We start from the raw sequence: 23,773 nt of genomic DNA on the forward strand, positions 1-23,773 counted from the left end.
TCAAAGCTCTTACCAAAACATTTTTTTCCCCAAAATATATTGATTTGAACTTCACAAGGGAAGAAAGAGTAGGCCAACCAAAGTGAAAATCCCAAAGCAACTCTGTTCCTATCATAGATGAGCCCAGAACAGCATATTAGTGTGAACACTGTGAATGCTACATGAGCAGCCCAGTGGAGAGAGTCTTTGTGGGAAAGAGCAACCAGCACCCCTTCGAGGAGGCGACTGTAAGAAAGGCACCATGTCCCCTGGCTCACGCGGCCCCCAGGCGGGGCACATGAAGTCATGGGCACTGACTGACCCTAGCCCTTAGTGAGGGTCACCAACGGCTCTGCTTTGGCCGGGAGGAGGCATTTTCCAGGATGCCACACTTCCTGAGCTAAAACTAGGAAAGTCCCAGGCAGAGCAGGACAGTCACCGTAGCCCTTCCTGGCACCTGTCTGTCTGTTCCCACCTTCCTGCAGATGCAGGAGGCTGTCCGGGTGAAGTATTACGGGGAATTCACACTTAACAGCAACCACAGCTTCCTTTGGCAGGTTGACTGCACGTGGGCCTGTTCCTGGGGTTTCCAGGGACACCAGCACTCAGCTTCCAGGCACAGAACACCTACCTTCCCCTTTGCCATAGGAGGAGCTGGCGGTCCAGGCCTTGGCCTCCACGTATCCCAGCTCCCGGCAGACGACGTGGGCCGCGTGGATGGAGAAGTCATCGTCGCACACGGTGCCCCACTGGCCGTCGTAGTACACCTCCACCCGCCCCTCGCTGTGCTTCCTCTTCTGGCCCGCCAGGCGCAGCTGGATCTTGGCGACATCCGAGGGCACCTGAGGCCGGTGGTACTCGGGGGCCGGCTGCTGGAAGTATTCAGGGTAGTAGGGCCAGGCCTCGTACTGCGCCAGGCTCAGGGATGGGAGCAGCGAGAGCAAGGCCAGGCAGCCGCCCAGGTGCGGGCCTCCACGCCTCGCCATCCCCGTCTTCGTCCTCACCCTCGGGCCGGAGGGCCTGACCCGGCCACAGGCAGGACTGTCCTGGAAGACAGGGAGGCAGGCAGGTTACAGGGGGCGACAAAACATCCGGGGAGTTCACACTCTTGCTTAGTAGTTAAAGCTCTTCACCTTCTGGACCCCCACCTCCTCTCTCTTCCCCTCTCCTCCCCCCTGACCCCCAGGCCCACGGGTCTGTGAATTCCTACCTCTGCCCACCGGCCTTCCCTGGTCTCTGATATGGTTTTTTAGGTCCCCCCCTCCCCCGCAATGGGGCTCCTAGCAGGGCCAAGAGCACATCCACATTTCACTTGTGTTCTTAAAAAGACCATCTACAGAGATGTGAGCAGGGTTCAGGGGAACTGGCAGCGGAGGAAAGCTGTTCCCACTCCAGCCTGAGGGGCCAGGGAGGGAGTAGTTGCCAGAACAGGAGACAATGGCCAAGCTGAGAGGGTTTCCTATTTGGAGCTGTGGCTTCAGTGAAGGGTCTTAAAGCCAAACCGCAGCAACAGGCGCAGGAATGAATACCCGACCTCGCTCTCTTCTGGTCTCCTGCTCTCTCCAGTGTCTCCTATTGGGCAAGCCCACCCCGCAGCCCCACGCCAAGCACATTGGTGCAGTCTGTATGGGTGGGACTCTTGGGGCCCAGGGGGTGGTGGGGAGAGAAGGCAGATGTGGAAAGGGCAAGCATCCAGCACATTCTTCCCCTTCCTCCCCACCTCTGCACAGCTGGTTCCCCAGGGCCCAGACCAGGTCCTGCCTCCTTCATGCAATATCCCTACTGAAGGGGCCTCCAGGGTCCTCTCCTTCCGAGGTGGGCTCATTATCTAGACATTCTCCTCAACCTTTCCAGACACTTCCTTATCCCCAGGTAGGTTACAAAATTTCTCAAGGGTGAGACTTATAGCTCATTCTTTGGCTCCTCCAGAATAAACATTACAGGTTTGTGGACATGTTTATTGAAGGAGAAGGTGATTTGGTGTCAGGGACTGAGCTGCTGGTGGAGTGGGGAGCTTAAGGGTACCACACCGAAGGGGTCCTGTGTGCCCTCTCTGGGTGTCCCTGTGTGAGGGACCCTCCTTTTTTGGGATGCTAGCTGACGTGGACAGAAAGGGCCTCTTCCAGGTGCAGAGAATAACACTGGGAGAAGCACCAGAATAACATGGGCTGTTGTTCCCTTTGCACACACCTGTGAACCCTCCTATGGTTCTGCTTCCTGGCTCCAGGGCTTCAGACACAGCAGCATGCTGCCCACCCACACCCCCAATCTCATTACACCTTACACTCTGGACCACAACACAGACGAGGCTGCTGAATGAGGAGGTCAGTAGCAAAGTCTCCTTTAAAAGCCCTCACGCAGGGTCTGTCTTTAGCTGAGCTGCGGTCTCTGCAAACAGCAGCCTCAGACAGTGGTCCTGATGCCAGTGATGTGCTGGTGACAGCTCCATCCCTTTTCATAGCTTCTGTCCCTGAGGGGTGCATGGGGCTAAGCACCAGTCCACTCTTAGCATAGAGGGAAAGCATAAAGCTCTTTGTGCAGGGCGCCTGGGTGGCTCAGTCGGGTAAGCATCTGCCTTTGGCTCAGGTCATGATCCTAGGACCCTGGGATTGACACCCCCATTGGGTTCCCTGCTCAGTGGGGAGTCTGCTTCTCTCTCACTCTGTGCTCCCACCTTGTGCTATCTTGCTCAAGCTCTCTCTCTCCCCCTCTAATCAATCAATAAAATAAATAAATAGAATCTTTAAAAAAATAAAGCTCTTTGTGGCAAGCAGGAGAGGGGCTGAGTGGCCAGTCATCAGACAAGGGAGGACTGGACCGCAGAGCACAGACTTCAGAGCCAGACAGTTTGGGTCTGAGTCCTCATTCTGATACTTACTAGCTGTGCAACCTCAGGCAAATACTTCTCTTTGCTTCTCTGTGTCTCCTACCTATAAAATGGGGATAATACTATCTAGCTCACAGAAGTGTCAGAAGATTGAATGAACAGCACATAGCAAGCACTACAAGAGCATTCGCTAAATAAAAAATTTAAATTCTCAAGACTGTGGTCACCATACCCAGATGGAGACTACCTCTAATAATTTCACAGTGAGGATTATAGCAAGAGATAAATACCTAGGTCATGTGTCCTGGTCATTCCATAATCCAGAGAGAGGGAATACTAGCTTAAAGGGACTGCAGCTGTTTCACAGGAGAGGAAGTAGGCTTGAGATGTGGGGCCCTAGGACCTACTGGTAGATGGAAGCTAAAACTATAATACTTTCTATTTTAACCAGGTACAAAGGATCAGGCTAATCTTAATCAGTTCACAGCACTTCACCATCAAGAAGGACTAGATAACAGGCCAGAGCTGTCCAGGAGGAATGATCTACCACGGAGAGAGGCAGGCCCATGTCTGTCCCAATGGTCCAGCAGTGCCCAGTCCCTTGTAATGGGTGTGGGGGCAAAGATGCCAGTGCTTGGAGGATGATCAGGACCAAGGACTGTGGAAGGCTCCCCATTGTCATCCTGTGACTCGCAAACAAGCTCAGAAAGTCAGGGGGGCTCCTGCAATAGCCCCCTTCAGACCATAGCCTGCACAATGAGCAGGGTGGCTCTGAAGGGAAGCATCCTCACCTGCCCTGCCTTGGCCCTGCTCCATCTCCATCAGAGCACCTTTGCATCCACAGGCTCCCTGAGGCGTGGTCAGGGAGGCAAGGGTTCTGATTCTTCTACAAGGGAGAAACTCCAGAACTAGAGAGGATTTTTTTTTTTTTTAAGATTTTATTGATTTGTGAGAAACACAGAGAGAGGCAGAGACATAGGCAGAGGGAGAAGCAAGTTCCTTGTGGGAAGCCCAATACAGGACTCGATCCCAGGACCCTGGGATCATGCCTTGAGCCAAAGGCAGACTCTTAACCATGGAGCCACCCAGGTCTCCCAGAGAACCAGAGAGGATTAAGGACTTCACCGGAGTTGCCCATTAGTGCAGGCACAGCCAGAACTAGAAATCCCAAGGTACCAAGGCATCAGCAGTCCACCAGCACGTAGAAGAAATGCCCAAATTCTGGGGCAGAGACACCTCTACAGTTGGGCATGCAGCTACCTTCTTGGCTCCAGTCCCAGCTCCCCCCTTCTCTGCTCTTACTCTGGACCTTCACGTGTCACCTGTCCAATCACATCAGCCTCTACCCGGGTGAAGCTACACCTGGGGCAGGGTGTCCGTATCCCTTTCCTCTCCCGTCTCCTCCAAATGGCACATGTCCCAGGCCTTCCCATTCTTCAAGGAAACCTCCCCACATGTGCTCCTCTAGGGGCCAGAGACAGCCACTCCAAGACCGGCTGCTTTGGCATGAGGATTAGTTTGAGTTAAAAGCAATCAAAACCCAGCAGATTCAGGAAAAGCTCTTCACCTCCCCCTCAACTGCCTAAAAAGACTATAGATAGAGGACCTGCTCTGGGAACAGAGCTGTCACCACAGATCACTACGTTAGGATCTGAGCACTGGGTGTTATTCTGTATGTTGGCAAATTGCACACCAATAAAAAATAAATTTATTATTTAAAAAAAAAAAAAGATCTGAACTAGGTGTGGCGGACAGGGAGGAACCATGCCAGGCCCGTCTGAAACAAGTCCTGTGTGTCCCATTGTTTCTGCGTCCCTCCCCCCACTGCCCCCCCACTGCCCCCCCCCCACCGCCTGTTTACCAAACATTTGGTCTTTATCATCTTCCTGTGAATTGTATTCCTTCCTTTGAAGTCCCAGACCTCTACCCCCTTTCTTTGTACCTCATTCTGCCTGCCGGTCTTTGGAATTTCCATGTCTGTGTAGATTCCCTGTACATATGAAATGACATTTTTCTTCTGTTAATCCGTCTTGTGTCAATAAGGCTTTTAGCCCAGCTGGAAAGGGCCTGGAAGGGCAGAGGAAATTCTTCCTCTAATCAGAATGTCTTCTCTGATTTCCTTTAAAATAGCATTTTGTTTGTGCTTTACACAATTAACCTTCCCAGGGCTAGTTAATTCCTCAAGATGATAAAGAACACACTTACAAGTGTACTCTTCAAAAAAAAAAAAAAAAAAAACAAGTGTACTCTTCAAATGCAAACCAACCGGTCCAGAGCCATGTCCTCTCAACTACCTCCTTAGGAAATCTCATACTCTGGGCCACTATCCCTCTGCCCTCGTCACTCCAGGGCCAGGTACCAGACAACTAGAGAGCCCCTCCGGCCCAGAGTGAGCCAAAAAGATTTGACCAACCAATCCAGAACCAGATTCGCAGGGGACAGTCACGATAAAGGCTCTTGCCAGTGGTGTGACCAGCCCTGGATGCTTCCCCATGTGACCCCCCCATCATGTGCCTTGCCTCCTGTTTCTAGGATTTGGGGAGTATAAACTTCTTCAAAATGGTCATTTCCACGTTTGCGTGTCTTCCCCCCCGCCCTTTTTACTAACTAAAAGTTAGTATATAACTTTTTATACTAAGTGACTTTATTTTTTTTCTTCCAATTTTTATTTAAATTCTAGTTGGTTAACATCCATGTCTGTGTGTCTTACCATACCCGATTCAGACAAACATTTTATGTAAAATGTACCCATTTCTGGGTACATTTTAAAACACACTATACTCAACATTCTACTGCTAACTCACTCGATGAGATAAACACCACTATGACCCACGGGAGGAAAAGGAAGCACAGAGAGGTTGGGCAAGTTGCCCAAGGCTGCACAGATGCAAAAGATTCAAGCCAGGCCCTGCATCTGGGCGGCAGGCTGACCCAGGCTTTGTCCTCTGCCAGCAGGCTTTACTGCCCCTAGTAGCTCACCCCAGTCCAGGATTTGCCTGTCCTCCCTAGCCACCCCCCCCCCCCCGCCAGCTCCCCCTGACACAAGAGCTACAGATGCCTCCCTATCATCTCTTCATGTCTCAGAAAGAAAAAAAATACTGGAATTTTTATATTTTTTTAAATTTTTATTTATTTATGATAGTCACACACACACAGAGAAAGAGAGAGAGAGAGAGAGAGAGAGAGAGAGAGGCAGAGACATAGGCAGAGGGAGAAGCAGGCTCCATGCACCGGGAGCCCAATGTGGGATTCGATCCCGGGTCTCCAGGATCGCGCCCTGGGCCAAAGGCAGACACCAAACAGCTGCGCCACCCAGGGATCCCAAATACTGGAATTTTTAAAAAGAAATCTGACTCTCTGGATGTGGATATCTACAAACTGTTCCACCCGTCTTCTTGGATTCTCCAATCTGTGGGAATGGCCAGTGTTCAACTCCTAAAGCTTTCCTAGAAAAGTGCTCCTGAATTTTTTGCTTCTTTTGTGGGGCCTTCTGCTTTCTTCTCTGGGGGATTGTAAAGTATTAGACCCAGATGCTTCCCTCTTATTTCAAAAATAACTTTTTATCTTCTTTCTTCTGCAAACTAGTAATAAAAATCTGGATAATGCAAACAAGTAAAAGGAAGAAAATAATTCACAATATCACTGTCAGAGGTAACCATTACCAACACTGTGCTATGCACCCCTCCAGCCTTCTGTTCTTTTGGTACATACATATATCCATTAAAAAGCTGGAATAATTTTCTACACATTTGCTTTGTAAACTGCTTTTCACCTTCATCAGTATACTGCCAATATTATGCCACCTTGACTATTCTCTTATGAGATTGTTATTTATCAACATACCATAAAATTGGATGATCTTATCATGATTTCTTTTTTTTTTTTTTTTTACTGCTATAAACATTGTTGAAATGAATAATCTTGCAGCTAAAACTTTGCACAGTCTTGGGATAAATTCCAAAAAGTAAAAATCGCTGGGTCAAAGAGCCTGGCCAAAAGTCAACATTTTGCAAAACTGTATTAACTGCCCTCCAGAAAGACTGTCAGCTTATACATCAGCCAGGAGCGTGTGTCGCGGTTCCCTCGCCAATTCCGAATTCTAGCTAGGACCATGTCTTCAATCCTTTCTCCATCCGATAAGCAGAAAAGCTTAACTAGCACTTTTCCTGCTACTGGTGAAGTTGAGCATCCTCCACACCCACCCATTCTCATCAGCCACCTGCATTTCTTTCTTTCTTTCTCTTCCCTCTCCCTTCCCTTCCCTTCCCTTCCCTCTCCCTTCCCTCTCCCTTCCCTCTTCCTTCCCTTCCCTCTCCCTTCCCTTCCCTTCCTCTTATTCTATCTTTCTTCTTGGGACATTCTCTCTCCATGCCTTTTCCCTGATAGCTTTGTAAAATCTATTTTTCTCTTTGGCATCCGATCAACCCTCTGGAGGGATAAACTGCCAGGTGAAAACCATCATCCAAGCCGAGCTTGGGCGGGTGCAGAGCCCCGCGGTTCTCCCCACGCTGCCCCTCGTCGAGGGCGAGGCCTCGCCTGCTCCTCCCGGGCGCCCTGCACTGGAGTTGGGGCTCAGTCCCTCGTGGGCCTGCGGCGACCCCCGCTGCCCGAGCAAGGCGGCCGGCGGGGAACCCGTCCAGGTGGTCCCCCTGCTTCTGGCCACCCCCGGGAGCCTGCGGAGCCCCGCGACCCCGACGCCCGCGAGGAACGGAGCCGGAGCGGGGCAGAGGGGCCGGGGGCGGGGGGTGCAGGGCCCAGGGCGGAGGGCGGCCCCGGCCTGCGGCGCCCCGCAATCGTGCCCCGGGGGCGGGCGGGTCACTCGGGCTGGCCGCCCCCAGCCCCCCAGCCCTCCTCCTACCCCCCCCCCCCCGGGGCCCGGGCCGCCCAGGTCCTCCCGGGCAGGCGGGGGCGCGGGGTGGGGGGGGGAAGGAGGGGGCCGCGGCCTGACCCTGCGCCCTGGACTCCCCGGGGCACCTGGCGCGGCCCCGCCGACCCGTCCTCGGCCGCCCTGGCTCCCCGAGAGGCCCGCGGGCGCGGCTCCAGCCGGGGAGCCCAGGGCGCCGGGTCCCCAGGCTTAGCACGGAGCCCGACACATGTCAGGCCCTTATTTTAGAAGGTCTGGATAATGACAGGGTGCAGCTGGCTCAGAGGGCGACATCCCCATTCCTGGAAGAGGGGGGGAGGTCAGAGGAGACCAGGCGCCCGCAGGCCTCCCAGATGGGGGGTGACAGTCAGTTTTCCTTATATACGACAGACCAAGGGCCTGGAGCAGAGCAGCAGGCACAAGTTCTGAGAGCACAGTTGGGTTGGCACAGCTCTGTTACCCCTAGAAAACCATTTCCCCTTCTTCAGTGTTTCTCTCTGTGAAATACAGACATCACCCTGACCTGTGATCAAACGCATTCAGCCAATGACAGCAGGGGCAAAAGCAGAGGAAAAACTCCATTACCTTTATCCTCCCCTTTCCCTGGGGAGGTAGGAGCCCCATGGTGGCCCAAGCAGCCTTCCCCAATCTCAGCTCTGTCATACAAAGAGGTTACTTTCATCTGCTTTAGGTGCCTCCTAGGAATTCCCAGTTGTGAGAACTCAGAGGAGAGGGGTGAGATAGCAGTCAAACCTCAAACAAGAAGGATCTCCTCTGCTTTCTGCCATTACCTTTTTTTTTTTAAGATTTTATTTATTTATTCATGAGAGACACAGAAAGAGAGGCAGAGACATAGGCAGAGGGAGAAGCAGGCTCCCTGTGGGGACCCTGATGGGGGACTCGATTCCAGGACCCAGGGATCATACCCTGAGCCAAAGGCAGATGCTCAGCCCCTGAGCCAACCAGGTGCCCCTTTCTGCCATTACCATAGGTCTCCTATTGCACATATGCTTTGCACACATGCTTCTTCCAGAAAGGATCATTAGAGCGGGTGAAAAAGGCCTTTTTTTTTTTTTTTTTAATTGAACAACTGCAGGGCTTGGGACTGAATTTTGTTAGGGCCTGGGTATAACTCCCTCTGTGGACTTTTCCTCTCAGAAGAGGCGACAAAAAAAAAAAAAAAAAGAGTCAGGGTGCAAAAAAACAGGCCCTCCCTTCTTTTCCTGCAAGAATGGAGGGACAGCCTGTGTGACCTCCTAACTTCTGTGCTCCATCTCCTTATTCAGCTTCTTTCAGTTCAGAGAATCTTTATAAATTGTGCTATGTAAATGAAAAGTAATATCCTTACACTTAATGAGTATTTAACTGAGCACCTATTATGTGCCCAGTATGGAGCCAGCTGCTGCTGTGGGAGAGATATAAGAAATGCCAAGCGCTCACATCCTCATGGGGCTGGTCTACCTCCCCATCTAGAATATAAATTTTGTCCTCATTTTTCTCCCATTGTCTCTTGGGCTGGTCCTATCTCTCTGGAATGGGGGAATTATAAGAAGAGAATTTATTCAAGTTTTGAATAGGTAGGCCCAGACTATGGGGGCATTAAGAGTAATGGGTGTAAGAGGTGAGTTAGAAGAAAATGAGAGAAGGTTTTTGCCAGAAAGGAACATGCAGAGCCATTTGAAAGGGGAAGACCCAAAATAATGAATGAATGAATTAATGAATGAATGAATTTATTTTTAAAGAGGTGGGGGGATCCCTGGGTGGCTCAGCGGTTTAGGCCTAGCCCCGCCTTCAGCCCAGGGCATGATTCTGGAGACCAGAGATTGAGTCCCACGTCGGGCTCCTGCATGGAGCCTGCTTCTCCCCTCTGCCTGTGTCTCTACCTCTCTCTCTCTCTGTGTCTCTCATGAATGAATAAATAAAATCTTAAAAAAAAGAGAGAGAGAGAGAGAGAAAGGGTAAGGCCATGTCTGGGATCACTTGGCTAAGGGAGCAAGAGCAGGGAATAATTTGTAGCTCCTGCTTCCCAAATCCAGGACTCCTCCTACTTCAGTACAAAGGTCAGGAGAGGCTATGGGAAGATTAGGAAAAGAAAACGGGGAGTAGTTAGCACTAGAGCAAACGAGGTGATTAAAGCAACAGGTGTGAAAATCAGCAATCCGTGCAGGAATAGAGCAAGGTGGTGTTTAGAGCATAGTTTAGAAGGTGCTGGAAAAGAAGGATGGATGGGAATTCAGAGCAAGTCCATCAAGTCAGCAAGTTCATCTCATTTCACTTTATAGATAAAAGAAATGAGGACCAACGGTTTACTGGATTGGCCCATGGTCAATGGTTAATAATTGGCAGAGCCTCTTCTTGACCTTGGGTATCTTGCCTTCCAGTTCTATCTCCTATACTAGGATGCCTTTGTCTGTCCCTGTCTGTCATCATTTTGTTTCTCAGCTAGGCTCTAAGTTTGGGCTAAGGCCAGCTTGCAGAGGACCTGGAAGCATCCTGCTGGATGCCAAAATGCAGCCAGGGACCATGACAAGAGCTCAGGCTCTTAGTGTCTTGTAGTCTGAGTCCCTGCCACCCCCAGCCTCCAGTCCCTCATCTGTGCCATGAAGAGGGTGTGCTAGCACAGAGAAGGCAAGCAGCTATCCATGTGACCTGCATGTCACATTCACCCAGCTAGTGGTGGCTATCTAGGGTGCTGAGTGGTATCAAGACCTAAGAGGCAAGAGGGCTGGCATGGGTTTGTGATAACTGCCACAAAGCATGCCTGCTGGGCATTTGCCATCCTAGGCACTGGACGAACCATTGTGTCCCCTGCCTTGCTCTGGTCAGTCTTTCTAGGGGCTGATCCCCTCTCTCTCCGAACCTTGGTCGTGATTCTGCTGACCCCCTGGATCTCTCACTCTTGCCTGCTGATGCTCTGGTGCTGAGCCCACCCCAAACACATGCTTTACTAGCTCTCTGTGTGCGCACCTACCCTGTTTCCACGGCTCCATCCTCATCTGCTGATTTCATCAGCTGACGGGCTGATACTTGATATGCCTCTCCATGGCTTGTTTTAAAATCAAGCTGTCTTCTATGATCATAGGTCAAAGCGCTATTCAAGTAAAGTGGATGAGAGGGACCTTTGGCTCCCTTTTCTTTCAAAGGGTCCTCTTGCCTCTCGGCAACCCTTCCTCTGGTTTCTGTTGGCACCACTGGTTCCCTGGAGAAGTCTGTTGGGCATCTTGGAATCAGAACACAAATGTCTGAAATCTGCCTTCACCACCACCAAGCTCTATTGATTTGGGGACAATTTACTTTCAGAGCCTGAATTTCCTCTTTGGATTATGGGAATAACCTCCCGTGTGTGTGTGTGTGTGTGTGTGTGTGTGTGTGTGTGTGTAGATTAAATAATGTAAAAATTCCTAGCACACAGCATAGACTCATTCACATTAGTTTTCTTTCAGTCCTGCCAACACAGAACCCCTGACTGTGGGTGCTCAGTAGAAACTCAGCAAATATTTATTGAGTGAATAAATAAAATTCCTATTTTCAGGAACTAAATAAAAAAATTTATTTTTCTTATTCCTAAAAATTAGGAATAAAAAAGATTCCTTTTTCTTCTGATCTAATTGCACTGGAAAGCAAGAAGATAAATTCATTCCATAAGAAAGTATTGTATTTAGGAATTTAATACATTAAAGAATAATTACTCTTCTAAGGACAGGGTACTTTTACATTGTAACAGGAACTCCTAGATATGAATTCCAATAGTTGAATTTCACATCTTGTACAATGTTGGAAGCAAGCCAATGAGGTTTTTCATGAGTCGGTGGACCTTCCCCATGCCCTTCAGATCAGCCACCATAGGTACCTGCCTACTGCTGAAATTCACTGTGTAGTGAAGATGGTAGGCAGATGCTGCGGTGATTTATGGGAGATGAAGATCCCCTGGAACCATAAAATCTCACCCCACCAGATAATCCGTGCTGGATGGGCTGAAAGGTGGGATCAGGGGAGGCAGAGTAAGGTAAAATCCCAACTCATCACAGCTGATTTCCTGGGAAATGTGCCAACTCACTGTACATACCTGTTAGGCCTCAAAGGATAAGCCCCTGACCGCATGCTGGACTTGACACCCTAAGGGTCTGCAAAAGACCTGAGGCAGTGACACTCAGAGGGGAGAACAGAGCAGACCCACAGGGAGCATGACTGAACACACACCTGCTCTAAGATGCCTGTTCCAGCTACTTCTGCCTTCCTGCCTCACCTCCAACACCTTTAGCTATGCTCAGGGAGCTAGAAGGGGCTGGTATCATCTCTTGCTTTGAGTGTTCCAGGTAGGCCAAGCATGGTCCTTTCCCTCTCTGAAGGCCATTTCCAAATAGATGCCAGCCTCAGGAAGGAAGGCAGAAGGAAAGCTTCCAGGGCAGCCCAGCAGCCCTCCATCTTTCAGCATAACATTATATTAGAAGGTGCAGAGAGGTAGATCGGCTTCCCATTAGGAGGTCTGCTCTGCTCCTCTGGCTGTGCAAAGACTGTGATGAAGAGTTCCACACTAGTGCCCCCACTCAGCGACAGATAACATTTTATTTTATTTTTATTTATTTATTTAAGGATTTTTTTTTTTTTAAGATTTCATTTATTGATTCATGAGACGCACACACACACACACAGAGAGAGAGAGAGAGAGAGAGGCACGGAGACACAGGCAGAGGGAGAAGCAGGCTCCATGCAGGGAGCCTGACGTGGGTTCGATCCTGGGTCTCCAGGATCAGGACCTGGGCTGAAGGCAGCGCTAAACTGCTGAGCCACCCAGGCTGCCCCAGATAACATTTTATTAGTCTCTGCCCGCTTTATGTATTCATTTGCTCTCCTCCCCACCACCTTCTTCTAAAAGTATGAGCTCTGCTTTTATACAGAAACCTGGACACTATGTGGGTTGGTGTTGAAGGTGGGATTCTGTTAAAGAAAAAGCTGGATTTTTTAAAAAAAAATAAGCAAACCCTGCATTTATTGATCACTCATTCTGTATCAATTACGGTGTGAAAAGTGCTTTACGGGTACGAACCAACTTAATTCTCTAGACCAGAGCTTCCCAAAAGAAACATAATATGAGCCACATATGTTATTTAAATTTTTATGGTAGGCACATTAAAAAGTAAAATCATATAAGTGAAATTAATGTTAATGGTATATTTTATTTAATATATCCCAAATAGTATGATTCCTGTATGTAATCAATATAAAATTGTTAATGAGATACTTCACATTCTTTTCTTATACTAAGTCTTTGAAAGCTGGTGTGTACTTTAGATTCACAGCACATCTCAGTTCAATTGAGCAGATTTCAGATGCTCGGTGGCCACCAACAATTGGATGGCACAGCTCCAGGAAGCCCTCTCAGAGAGTATTAGTAGCATCCCTACTTCCCCAAGGAAAACCCAAGGGACAGAGAGGCTACATGATTCTTCTTAAGGTCACATAGCTAAAAGGTGCTCAAACTGGGATTTCCATTCAGGCAGCCAGATACCAGAGCTGATTCATTTATTCGTTAAACATTCTTATCTCTGTGGCTGAGACAAGCACACTCTGGTATACACAGCCTTGCCCAGGGAACAATTTGCTTAAGACTGTTATGGGTTACAGGGCTGGAGCTTCACTAAGAAACGTGCTAGGCTCCAAATGATGAAAAACAAAAGCAAAGGAAAACTTCAATTTTAATTTGCAGAAAACACACCGAAGAGCACTAGGTTTCTTACCTTTTCTGGTGCCTAATCATAAACAAATATGGTAAATTCTCCCTTTACCATTTTGGACATTTGATGACATTTGGATTAATGGAAGACATGTTCCCCTTCTTCACACCTGCTCTATCAGTCCTGGTCAGAAATTTTATTCTGCTAAAGACATCCAATAAAAGAAAAAATAGTGGAGACATCTGACCAATTATGGTATCTGCTACCATAATGATCTACTCGCAGCATTCACCTTTGAAGACTTCCCAGCTCATTGACAGGCAGACGCACCACCACCCAACATGGAAATTCCAGGAGCATCTTCTACCCTGAACACAAGCCAAGTGGGTCAGTGGAACATTTCTGTAGCTTGCTCACACATACCAAAAAGTAAGCTCAAGATGGTTTCGGGAACCCTCTCCAGGCGTGCTGAGCAGAGTTCACAAGGCGGAAGCTCACCTTAGAGAGTATTCTGTTAAAACCTCATCCGACTCAAGTCTAGGAACTACTGCAGCAGATGGTCTTAATTATTCACACAGTTTGGCTCGGGAGTGGGCCAGCATCAGAGGGTTCAAGGCAAGATGCCCATGGACTGCAGTATGTGATTAACATGAATGAGAGCCAGTGTGTGCCAGAGAAAAGTTGGCTGTGGCCGTGGCTTATCGGAAAGTTGGTAAATTATATCTCCTAATATTTTCTCACTTGGCTCTTGGCTAGGCAGTTGAGGACATTCTTACATCCAATTCAATCCACTGGAGGATGCAATTTTCACACAATGGATACTAGTATCAGCTTGGCCAACAAGAGGCTCTATGCCCCCTGGGTAGGGGGATCTGGTGGAGATAGGGAAAGCATTCCTTCACATCACTGGGATTGAAGGTCCCAGGCACTCCCAAAACACATCAGCTAGAATCAGCTCACCCTTACCAAGGGCCCTGAGCACCCCCTGCATGCAATGCCTACTCAGCCTGCACGTTCTTCCCCCATGCAGAACGGGCTGGACACGCCGCTGCCTCTCTGTTGTCAGTAAGCAGCATGGAGTGCTAGTTTAGAGGTGTGCAGAACAGGGTTCAAATGTCATTTCCACTTCCTAGCTCTGTGACCTCAGGGACGCTTAGATTTTCCAAGCCTCTGTATTTCATCTGTAAAATGGAAGCGATGTGTACCTAAAAGCAACTTTTTAAAGGGGAAACAAGAAACACTGACTTTTCAGGATTGTTATAAAAATCAGAGATCGTGTATCTTAAGTTCCTGATCTATGGTATGTGGTCAAAAATACCAGGTAAAGTATTTTGGTTCAAACAGGTGCAGCCTGCTAGATTCGGGCCAGGCAATTTAAGTGCCAACTACAAGCTGCTAGGCTGCATGAGGGAAATGGGTTGTATTTAGTTTTGATCTTCAGATTTTGGGGAACTGGTGACCCCCAAGGATGAGCTTAGGTAGGTCCTCCTGGATCCAGCTCTTGGGACAACTCAATTGAAAACCAGAAATATACATTTGCTCCAAAGAACATATAATATTGGAGAAAAGCCTAATGACCTAAATCAACAGGCATCTTCATACGTGCTGTATAAGCTAGGTAGGTGCTACACTGTGTCAAGTTCAAGGGGAGAGTGGGCTCCAGGGAGTCTGCAGTGTCTGCAAATAAGACTTTTAAGTGGAGTCTAAGTCATCCAGTGCTTCTTGGTCTTGCTGGGGCTGAGGGCACAGTCAGAGGGAGAGAATTTCTAAGCCTGGATCTCATTCAAGTTTTTCATCTCATCATGAACAGAACTTCTTCAATTGTCTGATAAACATCATTCTTTGAGGACATCTTTAGGAGCTTTCTAGTACATTCTAGAAACACTGATTTCAAGGATTCCAAGAGTGGCATTGCCCTCATAAAGGATAAATATTTGAAAATCATTTACTTAATTTTAACCCAACAGGGCTCCAAAAGGCAAAGGAGAAAACGTAAAAGTGGAATTTCCAGGGTCCATTTCTTAGGCTACTATTTTGACATCTGAATCATTCTGCTTAGCAAAGAATATGAAAGGCCTACTCCAAGGAAATCTCCAGTCTCAAGTAGCCTTGGAGCTACTCAAATGTTTTTCTTCCCCCGAAGCAACCCGTTTGAGTCCCTCCATCATCTACCTGAAAAGAGGAGTCTGTGCTATAGAACTTGCTTGCTTCAAAATATTTTCTTAAAAGTCAAGTGGCTGTTGACTTCCCGGGAGCAGCCTTGAAGAATATGACAAACCATGGCCTCTTACCACTGACACCTCGCTTTGTGGCACCCAGTCAAAAAATGCCCCATGTGACCAACTGACTCCCAGTCAGTAATGAAGGCATGCCCAGATAAGGGTGGAGGGTGGGGGTGGGGGGAACCTACTGGAAGCACCATCCACTATTTATATGTAATGCATATAAATCCACTATGCAATATATGTAGTGCATATATTTATATCCACTATTTATATGTAGTGCATTTAGCAAAAAGCACTGCTGTCACACAAGCTGATCCTCTTCACCGTGACCCCTCTCTGCCTGCCCACCAACAGGATGGGCTGGGGCCCACTGAAAGCAGGCCTTGCTCCAGTTTTGCGTGACTGGCCCTGTCGCTTCTAGACCCTTCGGAGGCAGGGCAATGAATCATTCCTCCCAGCCCCTTGCTCCACATCTTGTGCTGTGCAGCAGCCAGGAATGGACCCTCCTGCTCCAAATGGGAAGCGTCACATAAACAAGGGACCCCCCTCCCGCCCCAGCCAGGCGCAGGGGCCCGCCATGCAAAGGCCACTTGCTTAATGTTCGCTAAACAGTGGGGCACAGAACTCAGCAGAATTCTTTCACTGAGACAGAATGCTCCGCTTAACATCTCTGCCAGATGTCAGCATTCAGATATGGGGTCGAGGGGTAGGGTGGGGGGCTGTCTCCTTCATCAGACCCTCACTGCTAGGGATTCCTGCTGGATCAGCAGGAGGGATGAATGGTCCTCATTCACAGCCCAGAGCTCACGGCGGGAGGCTACCCCAGCTGTGGTCCTGGTGCTGCCTCTGGCCCCACATGGAACACATTCCTTTGTGGAAGAAGGCTGCCTCTAGTGAATGGGGTGTGCTCAGAGAATGAGGGAAGCGGTGGGGGACGATGGGGCCTTTCTGAACCACCTCAGACAAGAATGCAGACTTTGACACCAGGCTTGGCCAGGGCTGGTCCATTTGGCCCCTGGCCAAAGATTCCACCTCAGTCCTGTCTATTTCTGGCCACGGAGCAGGAATGTTCAGGGCACAGGGAAATGGTGAGAAGGTAAGCATATAAATTATAGCCGAATTATTTTCATCCTCCAGAAAGAGGCCTTTGTCAGGCGTAATTTGTTGTGATCAACTGGGGTTCCCCACAGTCCACTTCTGGCTCTGGGTGGAATCTCATTTTAACCAGGTTCTTTCTTGGGGAGGCTGAAGGTACAATTTTAAACTCTTAAAAGTATACCTAATGGAGACTCTTGGACTGGATCAGAAAAGGAAAGTCAAACATATATAGCGTCTGTAAGAGATGTGTTTTATCTTTAGAGCACGTAGCGCATAAAGAGAGGCAAAGAAAATCCTAAGTCAGTGCTGCCACTTGAAGGCAGTACTATTATAATGGCACTGGGAGCAGTGTGAGGCCAAGATGCCCCTCAGGTTCAAATTAGCCAGCCCCTGGCTCCTAATAAAATGAAGACTTAGTTTGAGTACAAGAGGACATCCTGTAATTGAAAGAACATGGTGTTGGTATCAGAGAGTGGTCTCAGATTCAGATCTGGCTTCTGCTGAGAAGGGCCTTACCATCTTAGTGAGTTGGATAGGAAGTATCATGGGCCTAGTACAGTGACTGGCCCCTGGCAATGCTCAGTGAGTGGTAACTATTATAATTATAAAATCAGCAAGAACCTGGAAAAAAATCCCAGAAAAGGTGTCGCTTCACCCATCAACCACTCTTTTTTTTTTTTTTTTTAAGATTTATTTATTTATTTATTCATGATAGACAGAGAAAGAGAGAGAGAGAGAGAGGCAGAGACACAGGCAGAGGAAGAAGCAGGCTCCATGCCGGGAGCCCAACCCAGGACTCAATCCCAGGACTCCAGGATCGCGCCCCAGGCCAAAGGCAGGCGCTAAACCGCTGAGCCACCCAGGGATCCCCTCATCAACCACTCTTAACATACCACTTGGATAACAGGTTTTAAACATCCTCCCACCTCCTCCCCTCTACACACACACTTTCCCAGAGCCAACAGTCACCAAACTGGTCTGAGTTTCTGTCCCACTTTAGAAGGGGAGAAGAACAGAAGCCAGAACCAGGATAGTGTGCAGACTTGGTCAGCAATCGAATCACTGCAAACACTTGATGTCTCTGTGTTTTAGGGCAGGAAGTGATACTTGGGGATGGGACCCACCGCATGCAAATTTCTGGAGGATTGATCCAAGCTCAGACAGGTAGGGAGGGGCTCGGTAGGGCCTGTAAGAGGAGTACACTGGGCAGGAGGTGGAGGGAGTTCTGGGCTGGAGGGAGGACACAAACCAGTTTTTCAAAGAGATGGCCCCTCAAAAATGGTCAAGGAGGACCCTCCTGCTTAGTTAGCTTTCCCTGTGCCTCCTGCAGGGTAGTCCTAGAAGGACTCACTCCTGGCTTTGTCCACTTTCTGTGTCTCCACTAGCTTCCAGGCCAAGCTCTCATCCAAGTGATGTAACCTTGGCCAACAGTCAATTGTTCAGGCCTGAGCCCCTCAGATGAGAATTAGACCCAGTGGGCCCAGCAAAGGAAGAAGCAACTAGTACAGAGACCACAGCCACATCTTTGGCTTATCTGGAAATGTCTGGCTATAAAGAGAAGGGGGTAGGAGTGCTGTTCTCAAGTTTGTTAAGAGCCTGTGATCATGGGGATCCCTGGGTAGCTCAGCGGTTTAGTGCCTACCTTCAGCCCAGGGAGTGATCCTGGAGTCCCGGGATCAAGTACCACGTCGGGCTCCCTGCAAGGAGCCTGCTTCTCCCTCTGTCTGTGTCTCTGCCTCTCTCTCTCTCTCTCTCTCTCTCTGTGTCTCTCATGAATAAATAAATAAGATCTTTTAAAAAAAAAAAACAGCCTGTGATCTGGGATTCTACTGTCCATCGAAGCACTGGCTCCCTTCCAGAAGCCCAGGGAGTAATAGCAACAGGCACTGACTGCCACATCACCAAAGCTGGCCAGGCTCAGCTCCACACTGCCAGCTGGTATTGTGTCACTGACAATCATTTCTGGAGATAATGGCATCTGCAGAGTAGTGGCATATACACACAGACCTGCAAGTTTTTGCCCTTACTAAGGAAGGCAGACTTTCTCAGCTACCTTTGAATCTGATAAGTGTCAGTGGTACTGATCACAAATCTTTTCTGGTCCTTTTTCTAGGAATGATTCTAATATTCTCACTGTATTTCCAAGCATTGCATGGCTCCCACTGGCAGCTACAAGATGCCTCCACTCTCTTTAGGGGGACATGCACCCACAACACTGAGCTCTTGCCACAATGACCTGAGGGCATGTGGTTACCAGAGACACCTGCTTCCACAATTCTCCACCTTTGGACTTGCTATTCCCTGTTCTAGGACACTACATATATACCTCCTAAATACCTATGACCATTTGTTTAGGAATCAACCCACATGTATATATAAAAAAATCTTAAGGAATCTACTAAAAGAGTATAAGAACTGGTAAGATTTCAACAAGGTTACAGGATACAAGGTCAATATATAAAAGTTAACTGTTTCTATTCGCTTTCAAAGAATACTGCAAAAATGAAATCACAAAACTAATTCTATTTACAATAGCACCAAAAAGAATATTTAGAAATAAATTTAACAAAAGACATGCAAAACTTATCCTCAGAAAACTACAAAACATTGTTGAAAGAAATTCGATCCAAATAAATGTAAAAACATACCATGTTCATGGATTAGAAGACTTAATGTCTATCACTAAGATGAGAAAACAAATCAAGCTACAGATTCATCAAAATCCATATTAGTATCCCAAATGGCTTTTTCATGGAATTTGAAAGGCTGATTCTAAAATGTATATGGAATTTTAAGGGACCCAGAAAGGCTGAGACAATTCTGAGAGGGGAGAATAAAGTGGGAAGTCTCATACTTCCCAATTTCAGAAGGTAATACAAAGCAACAGTTATCAAGACAGTGTGGCACTAGCACAAGGACAGTGGATCAATGGAATAGATCAATGGAATAGAACTGAGAGTCTAATAATAAATTTATTTATTTATTTATTTATGATTTTTATTTATTTATTCACAAGAGAGAGAGAGAGGCAGAGACACAGGCAGAGGGAGAAGCAGGCTCCATGCAGGGAGCCTCACGTGGGACATGATCCCAGGTCCCCAGGATCACACCCTGGGCTGAAGGCAGCATTAAACCACGGAGTCACTCGGGCTGCCCATAAACTCACATATTTATGATTAATTCACTTAGACAAGGGTACCAAGCCCATTCAATGGGAGAAAGGATAGTCTTTGTAAAAACAATGGTGCTGGAATAACTGCCACATGGAAGAGAAAAAAAGTTGGGGGGGGGGCACCTGGGTGATTCAGTCAGTTAAGGATCTGCCTTAGGCTCAGGTCATGATCCCAAGGTCCTGGAATCAAGTTGCATATCAGGTTCCCACAGGAAGCCTACTTCTCCCTCTACCTGTGTCTCTGCCTCTCTCTGTCTGTCTCTCATGAACAAATAAAATCTTAAAAAAATAAAAGAGAAACAAGTTAGATTCCTCCTTCACACTATTTATAAAAATTAATTCAAAATGGATCAAATACCTACATACAAAAGCTAAACTATAAGACTAGTAGAAGAAAACATAGGGGTAAATCTTCATGACTTTGGATTAAGCAATGTTTTTTTAAATAGGACACCAAAAGCACAGGCAACAAAGTAAAAATGTATATATTGTACTTCATCAAAATTTAAAACTTTTGTGCATAAAAAGGTACTATTAAAATGTTTTATGAACCAGGATAGCAATAGCAGAACATACTGATCAAGGATTTGCTATACAGTCTGCATATCTGTCTCCCTTTCAAGACTGTGAACCTCCAGTCACATAATTTCTGTATCTCCTGGATTCATTATAGAATAAATGCTAAGTAAAAGTGATGTGAACTGAGAAAGAGACACTACCAAGAAAGTGAAAAAAACCACTCACAGAATGGGAGAAAATATTTATAAATCATGTATCTGAAAGGGCTCTAGGATCCAGAACATATGAAAATTCCTACAATTCAGGATGTCTGGGCGGCTCAGTGGTTGAAGAATCTGCCCCCGGCTCGGGGTGTGAATCTAGAGTCCTGGGATTGAGTCCCACGTCAGGCTCCCTGCAGGGAGCCTGCTTCTCCCTCTGCCTATGTCTCTGCCTCTCTCTCTCTCTCTCTGTGTGTCTCTGAAGAATAAATAAATAAAATCTTTAAGAAAAAAAGATAAAAAATAAAAACTCCTACAATTCAATGAGAATAAGATAAGCAGACCAATTTAAAAATGGGCACAGGACTTGAACAGACATTTCCCCAAAGAAGATATACAAATTCCCAAGGACACCTGAAAAGATATTCAACATCATTAGTCACCAGGGAAAATGCAAATCAAAACCTGAATGAAATACCACTTCACACACACTAGGATGGCTATGATTTTTTTGTTTTGATGGGAAAAAATAAGTGTTGGTGAAGATGTGGGGAAATTGGAACCTCCATACATTGCTGAAATGTAAAATGATGCAGCCGTTGTGGAGAACAGGTTGGCAATTCCTCAAAAAGATAAACATAGAATTGCCACATGACCCAGAGATTGCATTCCTATTTATATAGCCAAGAGAACTGGAAACAGATGTCCAAACAAAAACTTGCATACACATGTTCATAGCAGCACTATTCATAATAGCCAAAAGGTGGAAACAACCCAAACGTCCATCAACAGTGAATAAACAAAACGTGGTATATCCATATGATGGTATATTATTTGGCTGTAAAAAAAGGTATGAAGAAGTATGCGTACATGCCACAACATAATTAAGGCTTGGTGGGGATCCCTGGGTGGCTCAGCAGTTTGGCACCTGCCTTTGGCCCAGGGCACGATCCTGGAGTTTTGGGATCGAGTCCCGTGTCAGGCTCCTGGCATGGAGTCTGCTTCTCCCTCTGCCTGTGTCCCTGCCTCTCTCTCTCTCTCTCTCTCTCTCTCTCTCTCTCTCTCTATGTCTATCATGAATAAATAAATAAAACCTTTAAAAAATAAAATAATTAAGGCTTGGAAACATTATGCGAAGTAAAAAGAAGCCATATCTATGATTCCATTTATATGAAATATCCAGAATTGGCACATAAAGGCCGAAAGCAGATTAGCAGGAGTGGAGGTGCGGAGTGATAGGAGAAGCGAGTGATAGGTAAAGGGCACAGGTTTCTCTTTCTGGTAATGAAATGCTCTAAAATTGACTGCGGTGACCTTTGCACCTATCTGTGAATACACTAACATTCATTGGCTCGAACACTTCACTTTGAATGAGTGAAGTGTATGGTACGTAAATTACATCTCGATTATGCTGTTAAAAAAATGGACTTAAATGACACTTCAGGTTAGCAGTATATATTTACGAAGCATCTGCTGCACGACACACACTGTTAGGCACTTGGAATTCAAAGATGCATTTGACATGGGTGCTGCCTGCAAGGAGTTCACACTATACGTACAGTAACAGTGCAGCAATAGGTACAGAAATGAAACGGGGACACCTGGGTGGCTCAGTGGTTGAACGTCTTCCTTCGGCTCAGGGTGTGATGCCAGGGTCCTGGGATCAAGTCCCACATTGGGCTCCCTGCATGGAGCCTGCTTCTCCCTCTGCCTATGTCTCTGCCCCTCTCTCGGTCTCTCTCATGAATAGATAAATAAAATATTTTTTTAAAAAATGAAACAGGGAGGCACTGATCACACCTGTGGATGAGGAACAAGGAAAGCCTTAGACAGTTGACACTGAGCAGGTTTTGGAGGAAAATTTGAGTTTGACAAGGTTGGGGTGTGTGTGTGTGGGGTCATTCAAAGCAGCAGGGAGGGCAGGTCTGAAATAATGCAGGCTGTTTGGGGAGCTGCATGTGGTTCCACTTGCAGGATGAAAAGGAGAAGCGCTGCGGGGGGTGGATGTGGTGAGAGGTGGAAGAGGTGAGGGTGGAGGAGCAAGCAGAGGGCTGGCCCAGAGGAAACTTGAAAGTCATGCTAAGAAATGCCCAAGTTTTCTTTTTGGGGATAAGGAGCCAATGAACAGTAAGCGGGAGGGTAATGGGAGCGGATTTGTGACCTAAGGCAGGAGTTGGCAAACAGCAGGCCCTGGGACAAATCTATAAATACAGTTTTTGGAAATAAAATGTTATTGGAACCAGGCCATAATGATTTCTTGTGATCTGTGGCTGCTTTCCCATTCAAACAGCAGAGTTGACCAACAGCAACACAGCGCCTAAGGACTACAAAGTCTAAAATAGCTGCTATCTGTCCCTAGAGAAAAAGTTTACCACCTCCTGCTATAGAAGGGCCACTGTGGCTATTGCATAAAAGGATGGTTTCTCATGGGTTAAGACCAAGGGAGAGGAGGCCCATGAGGAGACCAGCAACTCTCCTGGCGCTGGGTAATGTTATGATGTTGGTGTAACAGATGGTATAGGGGATGGGATGGAGTGGGGAGAGATACACGTGGCTTCGTGAGCTGCGCCGAAGGAAAAACATCTGGAGAGAATCAAGAAAATCAAGAGTGCCTGGTTTCCGGAAAAGGGTGTGAGACCCCACAGGTTTTCACCAATGTGTAAATTTTAGGGTTGTTTTCTTCATCATTAAAATATTCTCTAAACATCATTTTAAAAAAATATTTTAGTTATTTATTCATGAGAGACACAGAGAGAAAGGCAGAGACATAGGCAGTAGCAGAAGCAGGCTCCCTGCAGGGAGCACGATGCATGACTCCATCCCGGGACCCTGGGATCACGCCCTGAGCCAAAGGCAGATGCCCAACCACTGCAACCACCCAGGTGTCCCTCTAAACATCATTTTTAGCAAGAATGCTCTCAAACAAGAGTACCTGAATTCAAGGCAGCTTAAAAATATTTGATTTTTTAAAAGTAATCTCTATGCCCAACATGGGGCTTGAACTCATGACCCTGATATCAAGTAAAAGCTCTACTGATTGAGCCAGCCAGGACCCCCAGCTTAAAAGTACTTTAGAAAATTATTCTAGGACGCCTGGGTGGCTCAGCAGCTGAGCATCTGCCTTCAGCTGAGGGTGTGATCCTGGAGACCCGGGATGGAGTCCCACATTGGGCTCCCTGCAGGGAGCCTACTTCTCCCTTTGCCTGTGTCTCTG

At 47.4% G+C, this 23,773-nt stretch overlaps 1 protein-coding gene across 2 annotated transcripts in view; it reads right to left on the bottom strand.

Annotated features, from left to right (window-relative positions):
- Nucleotides 1–23,773, bottom strand: part of LOXL2 (lysyl oxidase like 2) — a 95,083-nt gene that overhangs the window by 59,356 nt on the left and 11,954 nt on the right. For both annotated transcript variants that reach the window (XM_041766633.1, XM_041766634.1), the window contains exon 2: nt 611–1,025. In XM_041766633.1, coding sequence (XP_041622567.1) covers nt 611–965 — 355 coding nt within the window. In that variant the 5' untranslated portion in view covers nt 966–1,025. The remainder of the gene's footprint in view (nt 1–610; nt 1,026–23,773) is intronic.

This window comes from Vulpes lagopus, chromosome 8 (genome assembly GCF_018345385.1).
Source record: "Vulpes lagopus strain Blue_001 chromosome 8, ASM1834538v1, whole genome shotgun sequence".
Lineage (NCBI taxonomy): Eukaryota > Metazoa > Chordata > Mammalia > Carnivora > Canidae > Vulpes > Vulpes lagopus.